This window comes from Triticum aestivum, chromosome 6B (genome assembly GCF_018294505.1).
Source record: "Triticum aestivum cultivar Chinese Spring chromosome 6B, IWGSC CS RefSeq v2.1, whole genome shotgun sequence".
Lineage (NCBI taxonomy): Eukaryota > Viridiplantae > Streptophyta > Magnoliopsida > Poales > Poaceae > Triticum > Triticum aestivum.
In genome coordinates this window covers 699,779,735-699,800,192 of record NC_057810.1, presented here as the reverse complement: position 1 = coordinate 699,800,192, position 20,458 = coordinate 699,779,735, and the positions used below count along the sequence as shown (strand labels likewise).

The 20,458-nt window shown below is 46.6% G+C and overlaps 2 protein-coding genes and 1 long non-coding RNA gene across 4 annotated transcripts; 1 reads left to right on the top strand and 2 right to left on the bottom strand.

The window, feature by feature from the left end:
- The first annotated feature begins 1,251 nt into the window (after window positions 1–1,251).
- On the top strand, window positions 1,252–2,877 carry LOC123139513 (uncharacterized). The gene is made up of 2 exons (XR_006469594.1): window positions 1,252–1,442; window positions 2,591–2,877. It is a non-coding gene; the product is annotated as an uncharacterized lncRNA (long non-coding RNA).
- On the bottom strand, window positions 2,734–7,353 carry LOC123134964 (phosphate transporter PHO1-2-like). 2 transcript variants are annotated; one of them, XM_044554105.1, is made up of 15 exons: window positions 6,975–7,349; window positions 6,810–6,863; window positions 6,471–6,717; window positions 5,941–6,301; window positions 5,777–5,825; window positions 5,287–5,361; window positions 5,061–5,190; window positions 4,833–4,953; window positions 4,450–4,693; window positions 4,250–4,354; window positions 4,124–4,168; window positions 3,874–4,026; window positions 3,507–3,785; window positions 3,283–3,419; window positions 2,734–3,199 (listed from the first exon to the last, which is right to left on the bottom strand). In XM_044554105.1, exons 1-15 carry the CDS (start codon window positions 7,221–7,223, stop codon window positions 3,112–3,114), a joined length of 2,337 nt encoding a protein of 778 aa, XP_044410040.1. In that variant the 5' UTR covers window positions 7,224–7,349; the 3' UTR covers window positions 2,734–3,111. The 2 variants fall into 2 exon arrangements, with proteins under 2 accessions (XP_044410040.1, XP_044410039.1); XM_044554104.1 differs by having other exon boundaries at window positions 3,283–3,785; window positions 6,975–7,353.
- Window positions 7,354–11,070: 3,717 nt separating this feature from the next.
- Window positions 11,071–17,169, bottom strand: LOC123134963 (phosphate transporter PHO1-2-like). Its single transcript, XM_044554103.1, has 15 exons — window positions 16,912–17,169; window positions 16,756–16,800; window positions 16,407–16,671; window positions 15,916–16,267; window positions 14,609–14,657; window positions 13,729–13,803; window positions 13,500–13,629; window positions 13,092–13,212; window positions 12,699–12,942; window positions 12,494–12,598; window positions 12,367–12,411; window positions 12,123–12,275; window positions 11,757–12,035; window positions 11,533–11,669; window positions 11,071–11,447 (listed from the first exon to the last, which is right to left on the bottom strand). The coding sequence occupies exons 1-15, from the start codon at window positions 17,167–17,169 to the stop codon at window positions 11,360–11,362; spliced, it is 2,346 nt and encodes a 781-aa protein (XP_044410038.1). The 3' UTR covers window positions 11,071–11,359.
- Window positions 17,170–20,458: the final 3,289 nt, after the last annotated feature.

Sequence of the window (20,458 nt, the reverse complement as noted above, 5' to 3'; positions counted from 1 at the left end):
CACTGGATGACACTGATAGTTGGCTTGATGTAAGCCCTGTTTTTTTAGTCTCTTGCCTGCGGGCGGATTGTAACACTATGATTCTAAATTAATAAAGTTCCTGAGTTCGATGCAAAAAAAAAAAAACGATCAGCGCCACTTGGCGCGCTCACAGCCATTCGCCACGTGTCGCGTTCTGGGCGCTCCCTCCGAATTTTATTTTTTTATTTTTACGCACGCGTTTTCGGCTTTTTAAAAGGGTTTCTTTCGGGTTTTTTACGTTTGGGTTTTCTACCGGTTTTCCCTAGCTTTTCGACCAATTTTTTTTCTTCGAAAAAAATAATTTTTTTGCGCAAAAAATGCATTTTTTTCGCGAGAGGCACGGTTTTGCTTCCGCCAGAGGCACGGTTGTGCTTTCGCGAGAGGCACGGGTGTGCCTCTTCCGGAAAGGGAAAAAACACATTTTTTGTTTTTTTTTCTTCTTTCGTGAGAGGCACGGTTTTGCTTCCGCCAAAGGCACGGTTGTGATTTCGCGAGAGGCACGGGCGTGCCTCTTTCGGACTATTTTGTTTTCTTCGCGAGAGGCACGGTTTTGTTTTCGCCAGAGGCACGGGTGTGCTTTCGCGAGAGGCACGGGCGTGCCTCTTTCGGAAAGGGAAAAACACGTTTTCTATTTATTTTTCTTTCTCGAGAGGCACGGGCGTGCCTCTTTTGGAAAGGGAAAAACGCGTTTTCTGTTTTTTTTCGCGAGAGGCACGGTTGTGTTTTCGCGAGAGGCATGGGCGTGCCTTTTCCGGAAAGGAAAAAAAGCGTTTTCTATTTTTTTTCTTTCGCGAGAGGTACGGTTTTGCTTCTGCCAGAGGCACGGTTGTGTTTTCGCGAGAGGCACGGGCGTGCCTCTTTCGGAAAAGGAAAAAAACAGACGAAAAACCCGTGTTTCCGGTTCGGTTTTTTCGTCGGTTTTTTTCGTCCGGTTTTTTCCTGAAATAAAAACTTCGTCAAAATCTATCAACATGGGATTTAGTTTTGAAGATCTCGACGCGACGAATCGAATGGCGAAAGCGGTTTGAGATTTGGACGCGCGGTTCAAGAGATTAAACATTTTGAATAAACGAATCTACGAAAAAGGAAAAACTCTCAGGTTGCGACAAGTGGCGCACATGCAGCGCGCCACTTGTCGCAACCCGGAGAAGTTGCAGTGATCTTCACAAGGAGTACTCCTTAATTAATGATTTCGTACAAAAGTGGGCTAGTCGCTGTGGCATGCCCATGTGGCTACCGGCCCGGACCAGCCCAGGAGGCCCTAATCCGAGCTGGCCCAGCTCGATCTCCGCCGAAACACGCCGCCGTCGAGCGCCGCGCCTGCGCCTCCCACTCCGAGCCTCGCCGCCGCGACCGACGACGCGGCCCTCCTCGGCTTCTCGCGCTTCGAAGCCGACGAGCTCAAGAGCCTCCTCCCGCAGGTTCGGTTCAGAAAGTCCCCTCCTCTCGTCTCATATCTCCTGGATCGGATCCTGGCAGAGTTAGGTCGCGAGCTAAGTAGAGCTACTGCTTCTTCATCTCCTTTAGCAGATGCACGCTAGTGGCTGCTTCGATTGGGCCGTGGATCTGCTGCAATTGCATATTTTATATGCGTGATGTTGCAGACAAATATCATCACCACTGCATAAGTCTGAATCTAGTGCCAAACAGGCTGAAACTAGCGTTGAGGAGTGCCAAACAGCACCTTGTTTTGGCATTACATTGAAGAATATTCGGGGTTTCTGATAGAGTATGGTAGATTCAGCTTTGATTATACACAAACTTCAATCTATTACCGTTACATTGGATGGTATATCAATTGATCCCCATATTAGTGGTTTGCACCAATTGGTGTCTAACAATCTACTGTTATCAGTGTGCAATGTTTCCTGACTTCAGTGTCTAGCACCTCCTGCGGCTGGGACGCCACGGACGCTGCCCCCAAGCTCGGCGTCGCCAGCTGCACCGCGTGTGCCTGGGGTGCCAGGAGTGAGCTTGGGGGCAGCCATGCCGCCAACGGTTGCATGGAGCGACTTGGAGGATGGGGCCGGATGGGGGCGAAGCCTATCCTTTGGTATAGGGAGCACGCTCTTACCCTCTTCTCTCCGTCTTAATCATCAATCGGTTTCGAGTTCACAAAATGGCAATGGGACAGTCTTCACTGCTCTGAACTTGCCAACATTGTTCAAGTGTTCGTTCTCCAGCCTGCAATCCAGTCAAGTTCGGTACAAGTATTTGCACCGTATTTGCACAGGCAGACAAGTTCGAGCATCAGTTTCATGTATTTTACAACTTTAGGCACTAAACTGACCGTGTCGAACAAGTTGAGGCACCCCTAGTGTATTTAACTCTTTTGTTTCTGTTGGTTGCCAAACAAGTCAACCACGTTTCTTCATCTCTTTTAGCAGATGCATGCTAGTGGCTGCTTCGATCGGGCCGTGAATCTGCTGCAATTGCACATTTTATATGCGTGATGTTGCGGGCAAATATCATCACCACTGCATAAGTCTGAATCTAGTGGAACTCTGAAGAATGTTATTTATTTTGTGCCGTTGGAACTTGGAAGTGATTGTGGATTTGTTTTCTGTAGTGATGCAGGCTCTAAAATGCTGTAGCTACACATGGATTCGTCGTCCTGGACAGCGTGGATTCAGTTCATGCCGATAACATGTCCTGCACCCAGGCTTGTCAAACAGCACCTTGTTTTGGCATTACACTGAAGAATATTCGGGGTTTCTGATAGAGTATGGTAGATTCAGCTTTGATTATACACAAACTTCAATCTATTACCGTTACATTGGATGGTATATCAATTGATCCCCATATTAGTGGTTTGCACCAATTGGTGTCTAACAATCTACTGTTATCAGTGTGCAATGTTTCCTGACTTCAGTGTCTAGCACCTCCTGCGGCTGGGACGCCACGGACGCTGCCCCCAAGCTCGGCGTCGCCAGCTGCACCGCGTGTGCCTGGGGTGCCAGGAGTGAGCTTGGGGGCAGCCATGCCGCTGGCGGTTGCATGGAGCGACTTGGAGGATGGGGCCGAATGGGGGCTAAGCCGATCCTTTGGTATCGGGAGCACGTTGTTACACTCTTCTCTCCGTCTTAATCATCAATCGGTTTCGAGTTCATGAAATGGCAATGGGACAGTCTTCACTGCTCTGAACTTGCCGACATTGTTCAAGTGTTCGTTCTCCAGCCTGCAATCCAGTCAACCGTATCCTAAGTTATAACAAAAACATTAAACCGAAGATACTGGTTCCACTAAACCAATTTCAAATACCTGTAGAAATTCCAGTGTCCTCGTCGGATTATTTCCAGGGAGGCACGGGAGAAATCCAGTAGGCGAGTCTCATTCTTGGTAATAGAAATCTTCATCACACTTTTAGTCCATGATAGCCGAAGCACTAGATTTAGCATCTGCATTTGTGAAAAAATTAGTGCTCCAAAAGCCGCTCCTTTCTGTACTAATGTCATACTAAAAATCAGTTGAACAAAGTACAATACCATGGAAACGTAGTAGGTGAACTTGTTCTTAAGGATGAGATCATCTCGAAGCCATAGGTTCTTAGATTTGGGAGTGAAAAAGCCCCAATCCTTGACAAAGTCCCAGTAGAGCTGGTACACCGTGGTGCCTGTGGACGTTATGAGGACCATCCACACCCAGAATGGCGTCGGTGTTGCTTTGTACTTGAGCCTGACAGCAGCCGCAACCATCGCCGACACGTACTTCCCAGCGTTGGCGAGTTGATTTACGTCATGTTCCTCCAGGTATCTTCTTAAACACTTTTGAAAAATGGCCACAAATCTTAGTTTGAAATTGATCCTGACAAGTTGTAATCTTAATATTGTTCGTTCGTCTATTGATTTATACCTGCATAGCTCTCCAGTAGTAAGGGAGAAAAGAGATCACATAGGCCAGGTGTTTGTACTGCTGGTTCTTAGTACAAGTCTCATATGGGTAAGCCCTAAAGCTTCCTGCCATGAAGTAGCACGCTGCAAACTCCGTGTGCCTTAGCAATGGGATCTGGAACATACACAAGTTTAATTTATAAGAACTTGCATTTTAAGATTCCTTGGTTATAGTATAAATGTATAATATAATATTGCAATTAAATTAGTACCTGACTAGTTAACTGATCAGCCATGAAGAAATCGGCCATCACAACCTGGATCACAGGGAAGGTTTATCATAAAAAATATGTTCATGAGAATTTTGGTGAATCGGAAACCGTAGATATCTCCCTTACCTTGTAGAATGGCGAGAATATGATTTTGCGCATGATGCGCATGAAGCAGTAGCGCGTCGAGCGGTAGAACACGTTGAATGGACAGAATAAAAGTCCGGCCGACAACTGAAACAGGTAGATTCAGAATTTTGAGAACTAACAGTTGCAACACAGCCTGAGCTATCAATCATTGCTCCAAATATATGGTCTGTGTTACTCACGACTATGAGAGCCCCTGGCACGGCATTGGTGTAGGGCACACCGGCGTTTATGAGGAAGAGGTTGATGACCAACACGGTGACAACAGTGCACATGATGAAGGCGGACATGAGGAAGGCATCCCGGTGCGTGAGGGCAGTGTTGGGCACGAAGTCGAATATGAAGTTCTGGTTGATCCGTGTGCTCTTCCACATGAACAGGTTGCATCCATAGAGGAAGCAGTGCAGGCTGATGAGCGCGAAGATGCTGCAGGAGAACAAAGGAGAATCTACTGTCAGGTCAAGGTAAAATTTTCATCCTTAATCATCAAACCCTTGATAAAAAATCAAAAAAATATTGAGCTCATACCAATAGCAGAGCTCAGAATCTTGGTCGGAGAGGTTACCTGAAGACATGGTAGACTACTTCATGGTAGGCCGTGTCTCCGACAGAGGCGAAAATGCCGGAAGCATGTGCCAGGATGGTGTATATGATGAATAGACTCACAAATGTGCCCGTGAACAACCCTGAAAACAAACACGAGACAAAGAACCACAAAGTTAGAATTCCGAATTTCTCCACCGTAGATGGTACTAGATAGGTGAAAATCTGACTTCTGAATGTACGCGCCTACCTACGAGGAAGGTGACCATGTGCGTGCTCTTGGGCTGCTTTGGGTTGAGGTACTTCATCGCCACCATCTTGTCGTTGCCCGCAAAGTGCTTCAGGAAGAGTGACTCCACCTCGTCCGACAGCTGAAGAACCTGCTCTCAGAATTTCCATGAATATCAGTTCCTTCAGTTCATATTCTTCAGCGTTGGACAGGAAGGATGTAGATGAAAATGAACTGATGATGATACCTTGTTGGAGGTGTTGAACGATGATCCCTTCACCTTCTGCGAGAAAAGGTCTGTCGCTCGCTGCTGCCCCGACACCTGAGAGAGCATTTCGTGTCAGTTGCCGACAGTGTAAAACATAGGTTTTCATGTTTATTTATGTCAGTTCTGTCGCTAGTTCTTTTCAGAGTTAGATTAGTTGCATATTGCAGTAGTATGTCAATTCACTAGGACAACCACACAGATCACAAGCTGTGTGCTACTTGATTATAATTTACATGATGAAGTACAACATCCTCATGTTGTTTAACACTCTATCCATCCATTTTCCGAAGCACCTGCGCTACACAAAAATACTCCTCCCATTTCTAAATATAAGTCTTTGTAGAGATTTCACTATGGACTACATACGGAGGAAAAATGAGTGAATCTACACTCTAAAATGCATCTACATACATCCGTAGTATGTTGCTAGCTAGTGGGCAGAGTAAGATTATTATGACGTATTACTTACCTTGACGAATTTCTTGAGAATCTTGGTGAAGGCCTTTACATTCAGAGAACTACAGCCATCCATCATCCATGCAACAGAAAAAGCACAACAAATCCGTAAGGCCCCAAAGATGTCACCATTCTCATGGCGAAAGCAGAGTCGTGCATGGTGGCCGGGGTATGCACCTGAACTTCTTGAGCAGCTCGAGGCCGCGGTAGAGCGCCATGAAGGCGTCGCGGATGTTCTTCTCGGCGTGCTGCACCTTCTTCCGGTGGACGAAGGCGGCGGCGGGGCTGGCACCGTCCTTGCGCAGGACGTTCACCAGCTCCTCCCACACCTTGAGCGCCGCCCGCCCTGGGTTGCTCGCCGGGATGTCGATCCGCACCGTCGACGGCCTCCCGCCCCTGCCGCTGCCCTCCTTCTTGGCGTCCTTCTTCGCCGGCAGCCCCACGAAGCTGACGCCGTTGCGCTCCAGCGCAGCCATCACCTCGTCCGCCACCGCCGCGCCCTCCGTCATCTGCGCCTGCTGCAGCTCCGCGCTCCCATCTGCACGCCGCCATTACGCACCGTTTGAGTCAGCTCACGTGCCCATGCTATATTGCCAATTGCCATGCACACGCGTAAAGGATGATCGAGCGAGGCAGTGGGGTTCATGTGCTAGGAGCCTAGGACCAACGGGCGAGTGCGTGCACCGGTATGGAGTATGGACACGTACCTGACATGGACTGCTGCGTGGCCAGGCCGGAGCCGCTGAGCGCCGGCGAGGACGGTGCCACCATGGAGAGTGTGCCCCTGGCGCGACGGGTGGCGGCGTGATCGGCCAGGATGCGCTTGACGTCGGCGAGGATGCGCAGCTGGTCGATGACCGCCTCGCCGCGGCCCAGCAGCTCCGCCTCCTTCGTCGCGTAGAAGGTGTTCACCTTCTCCAGCTCCTCGTCCGCCTTCTCCAGGAACTCCCGCTCCTGCACGCATCAAACACTTCAGTTTCTTGCACAACTGAGATGGATAATCAGTCGCAGATGCATCCTTGAAATGCATGCAAGCATCAGCTTACATGCTTGTCCGTGGATGGCACGAGCTCCCCGGAATCCCCGCTCTCCTCGTCCTCCTGCATGTCAAAATGCACATCATGATCAGTACCGTGCACGCACGTAGCCAGCCAAGACGGATCACGAACAACTATATCTATTCGTATCGCCTGACGCGTGAAAGCACGCACCGAGGAGAACCGGGAGGCCAGGGCGTGGACGGGGTCGAGCACGGAGAAGCCACCGCCATAGCCGACGCTCTCGACACCGGCGGCAAGGGCGGCCTCCTCCGACGAGGAGTCTCCCGAGCTGCTGCCGTCGGCGTCGCGCTGTGCGAGCTTGATCTTTTTGATGAGCTTTTTGAGTCCCTTGTAGTCGACGAAGGCCCCTTTCCACTCCGGGATGACGCTGGCCTCGTACTCCCGCGAGAACTTCACCATGTCCTCCGCCTCGAGACGCCTATATACTACCGCCCCAGCACTCCACTATGATCAAGCCGATCGATGGTCGGGGGTTGAAGCGGGTTGCTTCTTGTCCGAGCCGATCGAGCGAGCTGCTCACATGCGGAGGACAAGAGGAGGAGGGAGGCAGGAGGGGGACAGAGACAGGCAGGAGTGATGAGAGAAGCAATCGTGCTTATATAGATGGAGGGACAGACGATCGGGGAAGCTAGCTAGCTACGATGGTTACTCTCTTCCCACTCAGGAATGAATGTGTCCCTGTCCTAAAGATATCACTCACGATCGGTCGTTAGTGCTGCTAAAAAGGGAAGGAGATACTGAAAAGTACATAAATGCTACTACCTCCGTCCTGGTTTATTGGTTCTCATTGTAATCCGTGTCAAATTTTGATCATAAATTTAACTAACAAAATGTTTATGCATGTCATAAAATTATATCATTGAAAACTATGTTCAAATATGATTTTTGTTGACATGCACTAATATTTGTGAGTTAAATCTTTGATCAAAATTTAGCACAAATTACAAAGAGGATTAATAAATCATGACGGAGGTAGTATTGTATTTGGCTAACGGTCGCCAGGAGGCTAGCTGTTGCTGGCGGATGCCCTTCCCATAGCCTGATATGGACGCACGGATGCGCAAATGGATATGGGGAATCAAACTCGCGCCCTGCTTTTTTTCTTTTTTGAGGAAAGACAACCAGGCTTTGTTAATACATATCAACAGTTACAGGTATAACAGCAGCATCGTGGGGAGACCCTAACCAAATATGTCTCCCCTGAGAAAGAGTAGTACCAAACCTAGCTATCTTATGCGCTTCATGATTTGTAGCTCGAAATTTATGCAGAAAGTTACATGAAATAAATGATGTTTCTCTTTGCTTTATCTCCCTAATGACCCCTCCGAAAGCGCCTCCAAAATTGACCCGTATCCGTTCATCACTTTTGTGCAGTCATTTGCGATATGAAGGTGTTGCAAGTTTAGATCTTCTACAAGTGATAACGCTTCCCTACACGCTATTGCTTCTAGAGTGGCTGCATCAAGCAAAGCTTGGATCGCAAGCACTGAAGAGCCATCTCTGTCTCGACAAATAGCCGCCGCGGTGCCACAGTTATGATCAGAAGATACACCTGCATCAACATTTATCTTGACAAAGCCCACCGGAGAAGGGATCCACATATTCCTTCTATCAATCGAAGATGGAGCTGGTTGCCGTGTAGATTCCCTTATCTGACCTAATTCTGCAATAAACGTCGTGATGAAAAGGTGAGTAGATAGCGTACTTTGTTGGATGCCCTGCTACAGCCATGCGCACTCACCACTTGGGCTAGAGAGGTGTTTGTGAATGCTTTGTGCTCTAACACCTTTCATCTATTTGAGTTATGTTTCTAAATTCACTTTTCATTTGGAAAAAAATCCAAAAATTCTGAAATTTTCCATTTGTGAAACAACAAAAAGCCCTATTTTTAGAGGGCATTTTTTTTGTCCTAAACTTGCCATGTGCATTTTTATTATATGTAGCATGACAATTTCTATGTCTTTTTTAACGCCCCATGGCCAAAAAATTATTAAGACCATGGCATTTTAAGAAGTTAGTAACATGTCATTTTTATTACTAAAAGGATGACAGTTTTCTTATTAGAAGCATGGCATTTTTAATTGTGAGTAACATGCCATTTTTTATTCGTCAAGAGGATATCATTTTTATGATTAAGAGCATGGCATTTTTATATTAATACCATGCCATTTCCATTATTAGGTGGATGACAGTTTTATTGTTAACAGGTGGCAGTTTTTTCATTGAGAGCATGCCATTTTTATTATCTGTCGGCATCACATTTTTATTATTATAGAAGAGGATGGCATTTTTTATATTTTTTGGATGGCAGTTTGAGGCCTTGCAGCAGCAATACGCCTAACAAAATGTCGGCGTGCTGGACGGCGGCGATACACCAGATACGGCCGCGATACGCGTATCACGATGGGATCTTCTCTCGTCTCCCATCCCTCCCCTCCTATCCGCGACCACGCGCACGATCGCTCCTGTGATCCAACCCGAAAAGGTCACGCACGCACGTTCGTTGCCGCCTTGGCGCCCTAGCTAGACCACGCACGATGGCTCGCTCCTGTGCTCCATTGTCACCTGCTGGCGGTGGTTGCAGCACGGTGGATCGCCACGCTGACCACGGCCCACGACAAACACGCCGCTGGGCAGGCTGAGCAGGGTGGCCAGCACCACGAGATACTGGTGCAACTTCCACAGCATGCATGCACGCACGTACAAGTACATGCTGCGATCCAAGACACATCATAGCATGCAGGCAGGGTTTGCATTGAAACTGAAGGTGACTCCCTCATCTTTGTTACTAGATGATTCCCAGCGTGTTGCCGCCGAAACATCTGCATGTAGTTTTTTTAGATATTTTTTTACTGTGGAGTATTGAATTGTTGAAGTTTGCAATTTACTTATCTGAAGAAAGATTTCATGAGTTAAGTTGTATGTATTTATATAAGAGATGAACTGGAATAATATCCACGGAGATAGATATTTCATTCATCAAAATGATACAATGCTGGGCGCCACGCAAAGAAGTAGTTGGTCAACAGTGGAAAAAATGCAACCAAACTCGCGTTTATATTTGATCTTTCCCGGTGAAATAGCGTTGTTCATTCATCATCAATTTTAAATCTAGATGATGCAAGACATGACACTCGTGCATTCTTGATAGATGAACATGATAGCTCAGTAATTTCTAATTTGTACAAAATCATTAAAGAGGACGTGTCATAGAAAGGAAGGAATAATGAGAGGCAAAATAATTAGTCGAACCTAGTTATAATAAAAATAATAATAAATGCCATGTTATAATTATTAAAATGCCATGCTCTTAATAATAAAAGTGACATGCTCTTAATAATAAAACTATCATCTGAGGTAAAATAATCAATTCAAAAAAATCAGGATATTTTGTTTTTTTTTTCAAATGAAAAAACAAATTTAAACAAAATACTTCACAATACATTAAGATGGTTAAAAAAACACATGTACACAAAAAAAGGCACTACAACCCAAGTTGTAGAGCATGAGCTCACTCCAGGGAGAGGTCACGAGTTTGAGACCCCACCCGACGCACCACTCTTGTGTTCTTTTTAGAAAATAAAAATAAAAAAGGATGGTTAACCGGAGAGCATTGCCTGGTGAACGATCTCTAAACGCTAACCTGGCACTCCAGCGCATGTAACGATTAGTGCACTACATCAGACGACAGAGACAAGGTTCGCCAGAGTTGGCTTCATAGGGAACGTCAGGCAAATAACATTTCTGTTTTCTTTTCAGATGTTGCACAGCCTGACCAGGTATGCCTTTATAAAGAATTTCTATATTTCTCTTTTTACAGTCTTGCTTACTATGGACATAAGTTATTATCGTTTTACACTTTCTGTTATTGTTTGTCTTTGTCGGATTCCCCTTGAAGAGATTGAAATGACGATGGAAAATCGAGTCTCTCATGCATTTATGCCTATTTTCTTCTTTAGTTTGCTGTATTTATGTGCTTTGGTTATATCCCCACTTCAATCCGTTATCATCACATTGGATGGTACTCCCGTCGGTTCTTTTTACTCTACACGCAAGATTTTTCTGAAGGCAAACTTCGTAAAGTTTGACCAAATTTATATGAAAAAATAGCAACATCTACAATACCATAGTTATACAATATAAAAATTCAAATTCACGGCACATCTAATAATATTGATTTCGTATTGTGAATGTTGACATTTTTTCCTATAAAGTTTGCCAAACTTTTTAACTTCACACAAATCGTATATGCGGAGTAAAAAAGACCGGATGAAGTATGTCAATTGATCCCGCGCCTCTTGCGTCTGGGTTGCCATGTACGCTGCCCCCAAGCTCGGCGTCCCCAGCTACGCCGAGTGTACATGGGGTGCCAAGAGCGAACTATTCGCCGAGGGGAGCAGTTGCCGGAGCTCGTCTCGGCGATGGCAGCTGTGCCATTGGTGGTTGCATGGAGCGATTTGATTTGAAGGATGGGGGCAAAGCCGATCCTATGGTATCGGGAGCATGCTGTTACACTCTTCTCTCTGTCTTAATCATCAACCCGTTTCGAGTTCCTGAAATGGCAATGGGACAGTCTTCACTGCTCCGAACTTGCCAACATTGTTCAAGTGTTCGTTCTCCAGCCTGCAGTCCAGTCAACCATATGCTGAGTTATAACAAAAACATTAAACCGAAGATACTGGTTCCACTTGAAACCAAATTCAAATACCTGTAGAAATTCCACTGTCCTCGTCGGATTATTTCCAGGGAGGCACGGAAGAAATCCAGTAGGCGAGTCTCATTCTTATTAATAGGAATCTTCATCACACTTTTAGTCCATGATAGCCGAAGCACTAGATTTAGCATCTGCATTTGTGAAATAATTAGTGCTCCAAAAGCCGCTCCTTTCTGTACTAATGTCGTACTAAAAATCAGTTGAACAGAGTACAATACCATGGAAACGTAGTAGGTGAACTTATTCTTCAGGATGAGATCATCCCGGAGCCATAGGTTCTTAGATTTGGGAGTGAAAAAGCCCCAATCCTTGACAAAGTCCCAGTAGAGCTGGTACACCGTGGTGCCCGTGGACGTTATGAGGACCATGCACATCCAGAATGGCGTCGGTGTTGCTTTGTACTTGAACCTCACAGCAGCCGCGACCATCGCCGACATGTACTTCCCGGCGTGGGCAAGCTGATCTACGTCATGTTCCTCCAGGTAACTTCTTAAACACTTTTGAAAATGGCCACAAATCTTAGTTTGAAATTGATCCTGACAAGTTGTAATCTTTGTATCGTTCATTCGTCTCTCGATTCATACCTGCATAGCTCCCCAGTAGTAAGGGAGAAAAGAGATCACATAGGCCATGTGTTTGTAATGCTGGCTGTTAGTACAAGTTTCATATGGGCTAGCCCTAAAGCTTCCTGCCATGAAGTAGCACGCTGCAAATTCCATGTGCCTTAACAATGGGACCTGAACATGCACAGGTTTAATTTGTAAGAACTTGCATTTTAGGACTCCTTGGTTATAGTATAAATGTACAATATTGTAATTAAATTATTACCTGACTAGTTAACTGATCAGCCATGAAGAAATCGGCCATCAGAACCTGGATCACAATGAAGGTTTATCATCAAACATATGTTCATGACAATTTTGGTGAATCGGAAACGATAGATGTCTCGCCTTACCTTGTAGAATGGCGAGAATATGATGTTGCGCATGATGCGCATGAAGCAGTAGCGCGTCGAGCGGTAGAACACGTTGAACGGACAGAATAAAACTCCAGCCAACAACTGAAATAGGTAGAATCAGAATTTATAGAACTCACAATTGCAACACAGCCTGAGCTATTAATTATTTTTATGTTCCAAATGCATGGTCTGTGTTCCCCACCACTATGAGTGCCCCTGGCACGGCATTGGGGTAGGACACACCGGCATTTATGAGGAAGAGGTTGATGACCAGCGCGGTGACAATGGTGCACATGATGAAGGCGGACATGAGGAAGGCGTCCCGGTGCGTGAGGGCAGTGTTGGGCACGAAGTCGAATATGAAGTTCTGGTTGATCCTGGTGGTCTTCCAAATGAACAGGTTGCATCCGTAGAGGAAACAGTGCAGGCTGATGAGCGCGAACATGCTGCAGGAGAACAAAGGAGAATCTACTGTCAGGTCAAGGTAAAATTTCATCCTTAATCATCAAACCCTTGATAGAAAATCAAAAAATATTGAGCTCATACCAATAACAGAGCTCCTATCTATGGTCATAATCTTGGTCTGAGAGGTTACCTGAAGACATGGTAGACTAGTTCCTTGTAAGCCGTGTTTCCGGCAGAGGCGAAAATGCCGGAAACATGTGCCAGGATGGCGTATATGATGAACAGACTCACAAATGTGCCCGTGAACAACCCTGAAAACAAACACGAGACAAAGAACCGCCGTCAAGTTAGAATTCTGAATTTCCCCACCGTAGATGGTACTCCTCTAGATAGGTGATTTTGACTTCTGGATGTACGCCCCTACCTCAGGGGCGGCGCTAGGGGTATTCTTGGGTCTTCATGTGAATACCCATGATTTTCACAAAACAATGTTGATTTTGGCAAAACAATGACAATTTTCAAAAAACAACAATGATTTTGACAAAATGAATACACATGAATACCCGGTTGCAAATTTCTGAAGCCGCCACTGCCCTACCTACGAGAAAGGTGATCATGTGCGTGCTCTTGTGCTGCTGCGGGTTGAGGTACTTCATGGCCACCATCCTGTCGTTGCCTGCGAAGTGCTTTAGGAAGAGTGACTCCACTTCGTCCGACAGCTGAAGCACCTGCTCAGAGTTCCATTCGTAGTATTGCTCACTCAGTTTCTTGTGTTCTTCAGGTGTTGAACAGGATGCAGATGATGATGAACTGTAAGATGATGATACCTTGTCGGATGTGCTGAACAACGATGTCTTCACCTTCTGCGAGAAAAGGTCCGTTGCTCGCTGCTGCTCCGACACCTGAGAGAGCATTTCGTGTCAGTTGCCTCCAGCGAAAACGCATCGGTTTTAATCAAGTTTATGTCAATTCTACCACTAGTTTCTTTCTTTCCTTGAAAGCTACTCCATCCGTCCCAAAATTCTTGTCTTACATTAATCTAGATACGGATGTATCTATTATCTAATACTAAAACATGATTTGATATATCCGTATTTAGACAAATCTAAAATAAAAATTTTGGGACGGAGGGAGTATATTGGTGCAGATTGCAGTAATATATCAATCAATTCAGTAAATTACTAGAACCTCAAGGATCACTAGATGTGTGTACTATTTGATTATTGTTGATAGTTTGATTCTCCCTCCGGTTCATATTAGTTGATACTGCTTTAGACTTTGGCACGGAATTACTATTTTTTTCGACAAACGTTGGATTTATTAACTCAATACGACTACATGATGAAGAGTATATTCTACCCTCAAAGTGTTAATTAGGAACTGGCTATATGTAAATCACCTGAAAATTTATTTTGAGTAAATCATTTTTTGGGGCCATTATATTAAGTTCCAACCGTCGTCTTTTTTTCTTCTTCCTCTAGCTTTCTTCCTCCTCCAACCATTCCTTCTATCACAAAATTGACTTGCCCAATTACAAATTTAGTCAACTTGCGTATAGGTATTATATGTTAATTAAGTACTACAACGACCTTAATTATGTTACTTAAAAGACTACACTGTTCTTGTCCATCCATTTTCCAAAGTACCTACGCTACACACAAATATGTTGCTAGTGGGCTGTATGTTAATTATGAAGCAGGTACGTACCTTGACGAATTTCTTGAGAATTTTAGTGAACGCCTTTACATTCAGCGGACTGCACCCATCCATCCATGCAAACAACAGAAAAAGCACAAGAAATCCGTCAGCTCCACCACCACCAAGGTGTCATCACAATTCTCATGGTGAAAGCAAAGCTAACGGGAAATGTTATCTTGCGTCCGTCAGATTTTTGACAACTCTCAGCGAATACCCTCCTCACCGTTGCACGGATCTCAGAGCAGGGCCAATGCCATGTCAGATTTTGAACTAGTTTGTTGTACGTATAAAAACCGGCAAACGTTTTACTTTTCAAATCAATCAGTGCACCACATTGGCTAGCAGCATGAGCTTGCACATGGTAAACCTGGGTTTGAATCCCAAGCCCTCTTTTTTTTTTCTTGATACATGGTATTTTTCTAGAAAATTTGTCATGACAGTTTTAATAATTTCGTGAAATATGTTACATGGCACCCAAGCCCTCCTTTTTTTGCCCGGCATTTTTCTAGAAAATTTGCCAAGTCAGTTTTAATAGTTTTGCGAAATATGTTATACATGGCAATTTTTCCCACAAGACAAGTTGCTTTTGTAGCTGGCATTTTTACTATTAAAAATGACATTTTTAACTATTAAGAGATGGCATTTTTATTATTAAGAGATGACATTTTTTTATTCTAATTAGATGGCATTTTTTGTTTATTAGAAGAGATGGCATTTTCTTCCGGTTTTCGAATTTGGTTCATGGGGAAAAAAAGAAAACAAAATGTTTTTTCACACTACCCTGGCAGTTTTATAAAGTAGCATGACATTTTTTTAATATTTTTTCATACCATGCACTCACAAAATTATGCTTGTCTCTGTTTTTAAATAAGAAAATGTGATTTTATTTTCAGGACATTTTTACAAAACACAGTAAACTGGACCTCATGCCCAACGGTGCTGCCCCTGGTGAATGAGGGCAGCTCCTGGCGACCGTTCGCCAGATATCAGAGTCCAAGGTAATTAAATGAACAGCCCTAAAAAAAGTGTAAAAACGCTTTTATACTCCCTCCGTTCTAAAATTCTTGTCTCAGTTGTCTACATACGGATGAATCTAATATTAAAACGTGACTTGATACATTCGTATTTAGATAAATGTAAGACAAGAATTTTAGGAATTCAACAAGTAACTACATACGAAGCAAAATGAGTGAATCTACACTTTAAAATATGTGTATATACATCCGTATATGCTAGTCCATTTGAAATCTCTAAAATGACACAAATTTAGGAACGTAGGAAGTAAATCGCTCGTGCATGGCGCGTGGCGTATTTACCTGAACTTCTTGAGCAGCTCGAGACCACGGTAGAGCGCCATGAAGGCGTCGCGGATGTTCTTCTCGGCGTGCTGGACCTTCTTGCGGAGTACGAAGGCGGCGGCGGGGTCGGCGCCGTCCTTGCGCAGCAGGTTCACCAGCTCCTCCCACACCTTGAGCGCCGCCCGCCCCGGGTTGCTCGCCGGGATGTCGATCCGCACCGTCGACGGCAGCTGCAACCTCCCGGCCTTGCTGTCCTTCTTCCCCGGGAGCCCCACGAAGCTGACCCCGTTGCGCTCCAGCGCGGCCATCACCTCGTCCGCCACCGCCGCGCCCTCCGTCATGTGCGCCTGCTGCAGCTCCACGCTCCCATCTGCACCATGCCATGCGTGTCAGTGCCAGAGCCTCCGATCGATCTGGTGGTCACGTGGCCATGCCATATTTGCCATGCACACGCGTAAAGGATGCATGATCGAGAGGCCGGTAGTGGGGTTCATGTGCTGGACACCTACCTGACATGGACTGTGGCGTGTCGGGGCCGGAGAGGAGGCACCGGCCAGAGCCGCTGAGCGCCGGCGAGGGCGGCGCCACCTCTGGGAGGGTGCCTCTGGCGCGGCGACTGGCGGCGTGGTCCGCCAGGATACGCTTGACATCGGCGAGGATGCGCAGCTGGTCGATGACCGCCTCACCGCGGCCGAGCAGCTCCGCCTCCTGCGCCGCGTAGAAGGTGTTCACCTTCTCCAGCTCCTCGTCCGCCTTCTCCAAGAACTCCCGCTCCTGCACATACAAACATGAATTGCTTGCACGACCAAGATGGATAATTCAGTTGCAGACGCATCTATGAAATGCATGCATGCTCACATGCTTGTCCGTGGATGGCACGAGCTCCCCGGAATCGCCACTCTCCTGCACGCCAAAATGCACGTCAGTACCTACCGTGCACGCACGTAGCCTGCCAAGCCAAGATCCACCAACTCAGCATATCTTTCGTATATTCTGGCACGCGTGCGCACGCACCGCGGGGACCTGCACCCTGGGCGCGAGCCGGGCTGTGAGGGCGCGGACGGGGTCGAGCACGGAGAAGCCACCGTCATAGCCGATGCTCTCGACGCCGGCGGCGGTCTCCGGCGAGGAGTCCCCCGCGCTGCTGCCGTCGGCGTCGCGCCGTGCGAGCTTGATCTTCTTGATGAGCTTCTTGAGGCCCTTGTAGTCGACGAAGGCCCCCTTCCACTCCGGGATGACGCTGGCCTCGTACTCCCGCGAGAACTTCACCATGTTCGAGCCGATGGAGCGAGCGAGAGGAGAGGAGGCAGGAGTGATGGGATCGAGAAGCAATCGTGCTTATATATATACCAGACCATAGAGGGACACACGATCTGAGAAGCAATCGTGCTTATGTTCCATGCGATCGATCAGGAATGAATGTGTCCCTGTCCTAAAGATACCACCCACGATCGGTCGCCAGTGCTGCTAAAATGGAATGGAAGGGAAAGAGATACTGAAAAAGTATTAGGCCTGTGAGCGTGCTGGACGGCCGCGATATGCGTATCACGATTGCTTCTTCTTCTTCTTTTTTTTTAAGAAAAAAGGGGCTTCCCCGCCCCCATTTTATTTCAAAATGAGGCACGCGTATCACGATTTTCATTGTCTAAGCTCAAGCACACACGTTGCTGCCCTAGACCACCCGCGCACGATCGCTCCTGTGCTCCATTGTCACCTGCTGGCGGTGGTTGCACCGGACCTCTCGATCGCCCTCCGTCATCATCCTTGCACCACGTTGACCGCGCCGTCCTCCGGCCGCCGGTCCGCCCGTCCGCCGCCTTCTTCCCTCAATGGCCGATCGGAGTGGCACCAGGCGAGCCACATCAATCACGACATATGACATATCCTTTGCACGGTGAGCCCTGGCGACAACAAACACGAAAGTCGAGGCAGGTTGAGCCGTGCAACGTCGCGCTCACAAGCAGCGTGGCCAGCACCACGTACGAGATAGTGGTGCAACTTCCACAGCACGTGCTGGAAGAATACTACGATCTGAAACACGCCATGGCAGGCAGGGTTTGCATGAAACTGAAGGTCACTGACTCCCTCATCTTTGTTGTACGTGCGTTGGGGGTGTAGTCGTCCAGATCTTTCTGGATGAGAATGCGCATGCTTTGTTCTTGTCATGCCCAAGTGCGCGTCCATATTCTAGAGATGCGTGCATGGCTAATGGATTTAGGTGCTACATTCATGGTGATCTTTTTTTCTTGAACACAGTACTCACCCTATGAACGCACACACGCACATCCTACCCCTATGAGCACCTCGAAAGACTGAGCCGACATGTCATCTTGAAATTATATATTTTGCTTTGTCAATTATTAATTTGGCCATGAATCCATGATGTATCAACTATTCTTTTTGTTAACCTGCTGTTTTGCTATCTCGCTACAATGTGTAAGAGTAGTGGCGAATATTTGTACTAGTAGTACTTTTATTTGTGGGTGTGGCTAGGTATCAGTCGACTGAGACTTGATGAAGTCTCAGTCAAGTGACATATACATAAGAAAGAAAAAGAAAAAACTGAAAAGGAAAAACTTGTACGAATCTCCATGCAAGATCAATGGAGTATAGCGTTGACTAAGACATAATGAATTCTCGGTCGACCGAGACTTAGCAAAACTGTTTATTTGTCATGATGTATCAACTGATTTTTCTGTAAACCTACAGGTTTGTGGTGGGGTATCTCTTAGAAAAAAACAATCAGGAAGGAGGACACCGACCAGGCCCGCGTCCCCCGCGTCACCCTCCTTGGCGGCGGCAGGGGAACCCTAGATCAAGCGCCGCCGCCCCCTCCGCACCTTGCTCCCCACCTCACCGCCATCGGAGGAACGGCCGGCGAAGCCCGCGTCGGCTCCCAGGAGGGTGGCGGCGGGGCGATTCGGCTGGATCCAGCCCCCTCCCCCTCCCCCCCCCGCATGATGTGGTGTCGGCTCCTCGACGGCGGCTCCCCGCCGGCGACATCGCTCCTCACCCGCGGTGGTGTTGCCCCGGCTGGGTCCCTTGGAGCCCCGCCCTCCCACCACCACCTCGCGCTGGAGCCCCCTTCCTCCCATGGCCCCAGATCGGATTTGGCGTCCCATGGGCTCTCCCTCCCGTCCAGCTGCTACGGCCTCCTCCTGCCGCTCTAGCGCGGCGGCGCGACATTGCATGCGGTGACCCTCCCCCGTCTGCCTCCTGTCTCCCGTGGGCGCAACTCTTGCTGCTGCTGATTGGGGCGGGCGAGGCCTTTGGGTGATGTGGCCGGGCAGGCTGGGGCTCGGTCTTGCCTCGGTGCAAGTCACCCTCCGTCCCTGACGGCGCCTCCTCCGATCTACGGCAACGACTTGCGTATGTGTGGTCACGGTGTCCTTTGGCCCAAATATCATACATGAATACACGGTCAAACACAATGTCGAAGAGATCGAGGACAACTTGCTACAATCGTTGCTTGTAAATCAAAACAAAGATAAAATACTCTTTCCTTACAACTTCCAGTGAGTGTTACTGTCTTGTGTATATTCGGTTTCCCTTACTCGAGGTTAATTATAGTAATGTAATTGATGAATTATGCATGCGTGCGCGGCTTTCACTTTATTTTGCTAGAGATTAAGCTTGAAACTGGAATAGTAACTGTCTTGGACTCTAGAAGAAAAAGTCCTGAGGAGTATGCGAACATGACTAATATGCTCCAGAAGTAAGTTCAATCGATCATTATCGCACCATATGGGCAACTTTGTTCATTTCCTGATATCAAATAATTATTCTCTTTGTCTGGCAGAGTTTGGAAACAATTCACCGCCATTGTTCCGGCACTGTCGAAGGAGCTGCGATTTACACACCTGAAAGTAAGTACTACTAGCTAGTTCCGCGCATCTCCCATTGATTCTAGCTAGTTTCATAAAAACCATTAAGCATGCCTGATTATCAATTTGGTTGAACTTTATTTCTCGTAAAGGTCTTGTGACAGGAAGCCGGGAATGATATTTGTGGATACTACGTTTGCGAGTTCATCTACAACTCGACGAAATCTAAGCGAGGCTACTCTAAAAAAGATTTTGATGTACGTAAACAATAATATTTCACAATTTTATTTTATTACCATCATTTGTATCGAGTTTCATTCATATACATGTATTGACCCACTTTTTTAAATTAGATGTGGGAGATGTGGGATGAACTCCTACCACATGATCGCATACGAGCAATTTAAAAGGAATTGGCGGGATTCTTTCTTGACCACATCACAAAAAAAGACGGAGAATACCATGTGGAAGTACAAACAGACCTTAGATGTTAGGGTTTGTAAGATCTTATGTTGTATATATGTAGCTAGTAGCGTCGGATAGATATACGGAAACTTGTTGTTCGATCAATCTCGCGGAGAAAGAGATGTCGATCACTTCTCTCTATATATGTTCATGACGATCTCGTGTACTTAATGGTTCCTTCATTTGCTTACTAGCTAGCGTGTCGAGTTATCTCTATACGTATGGTACCTAGCGTCGATCAAGCACGAAGATAAGAGAGGTCACTTCTTTCT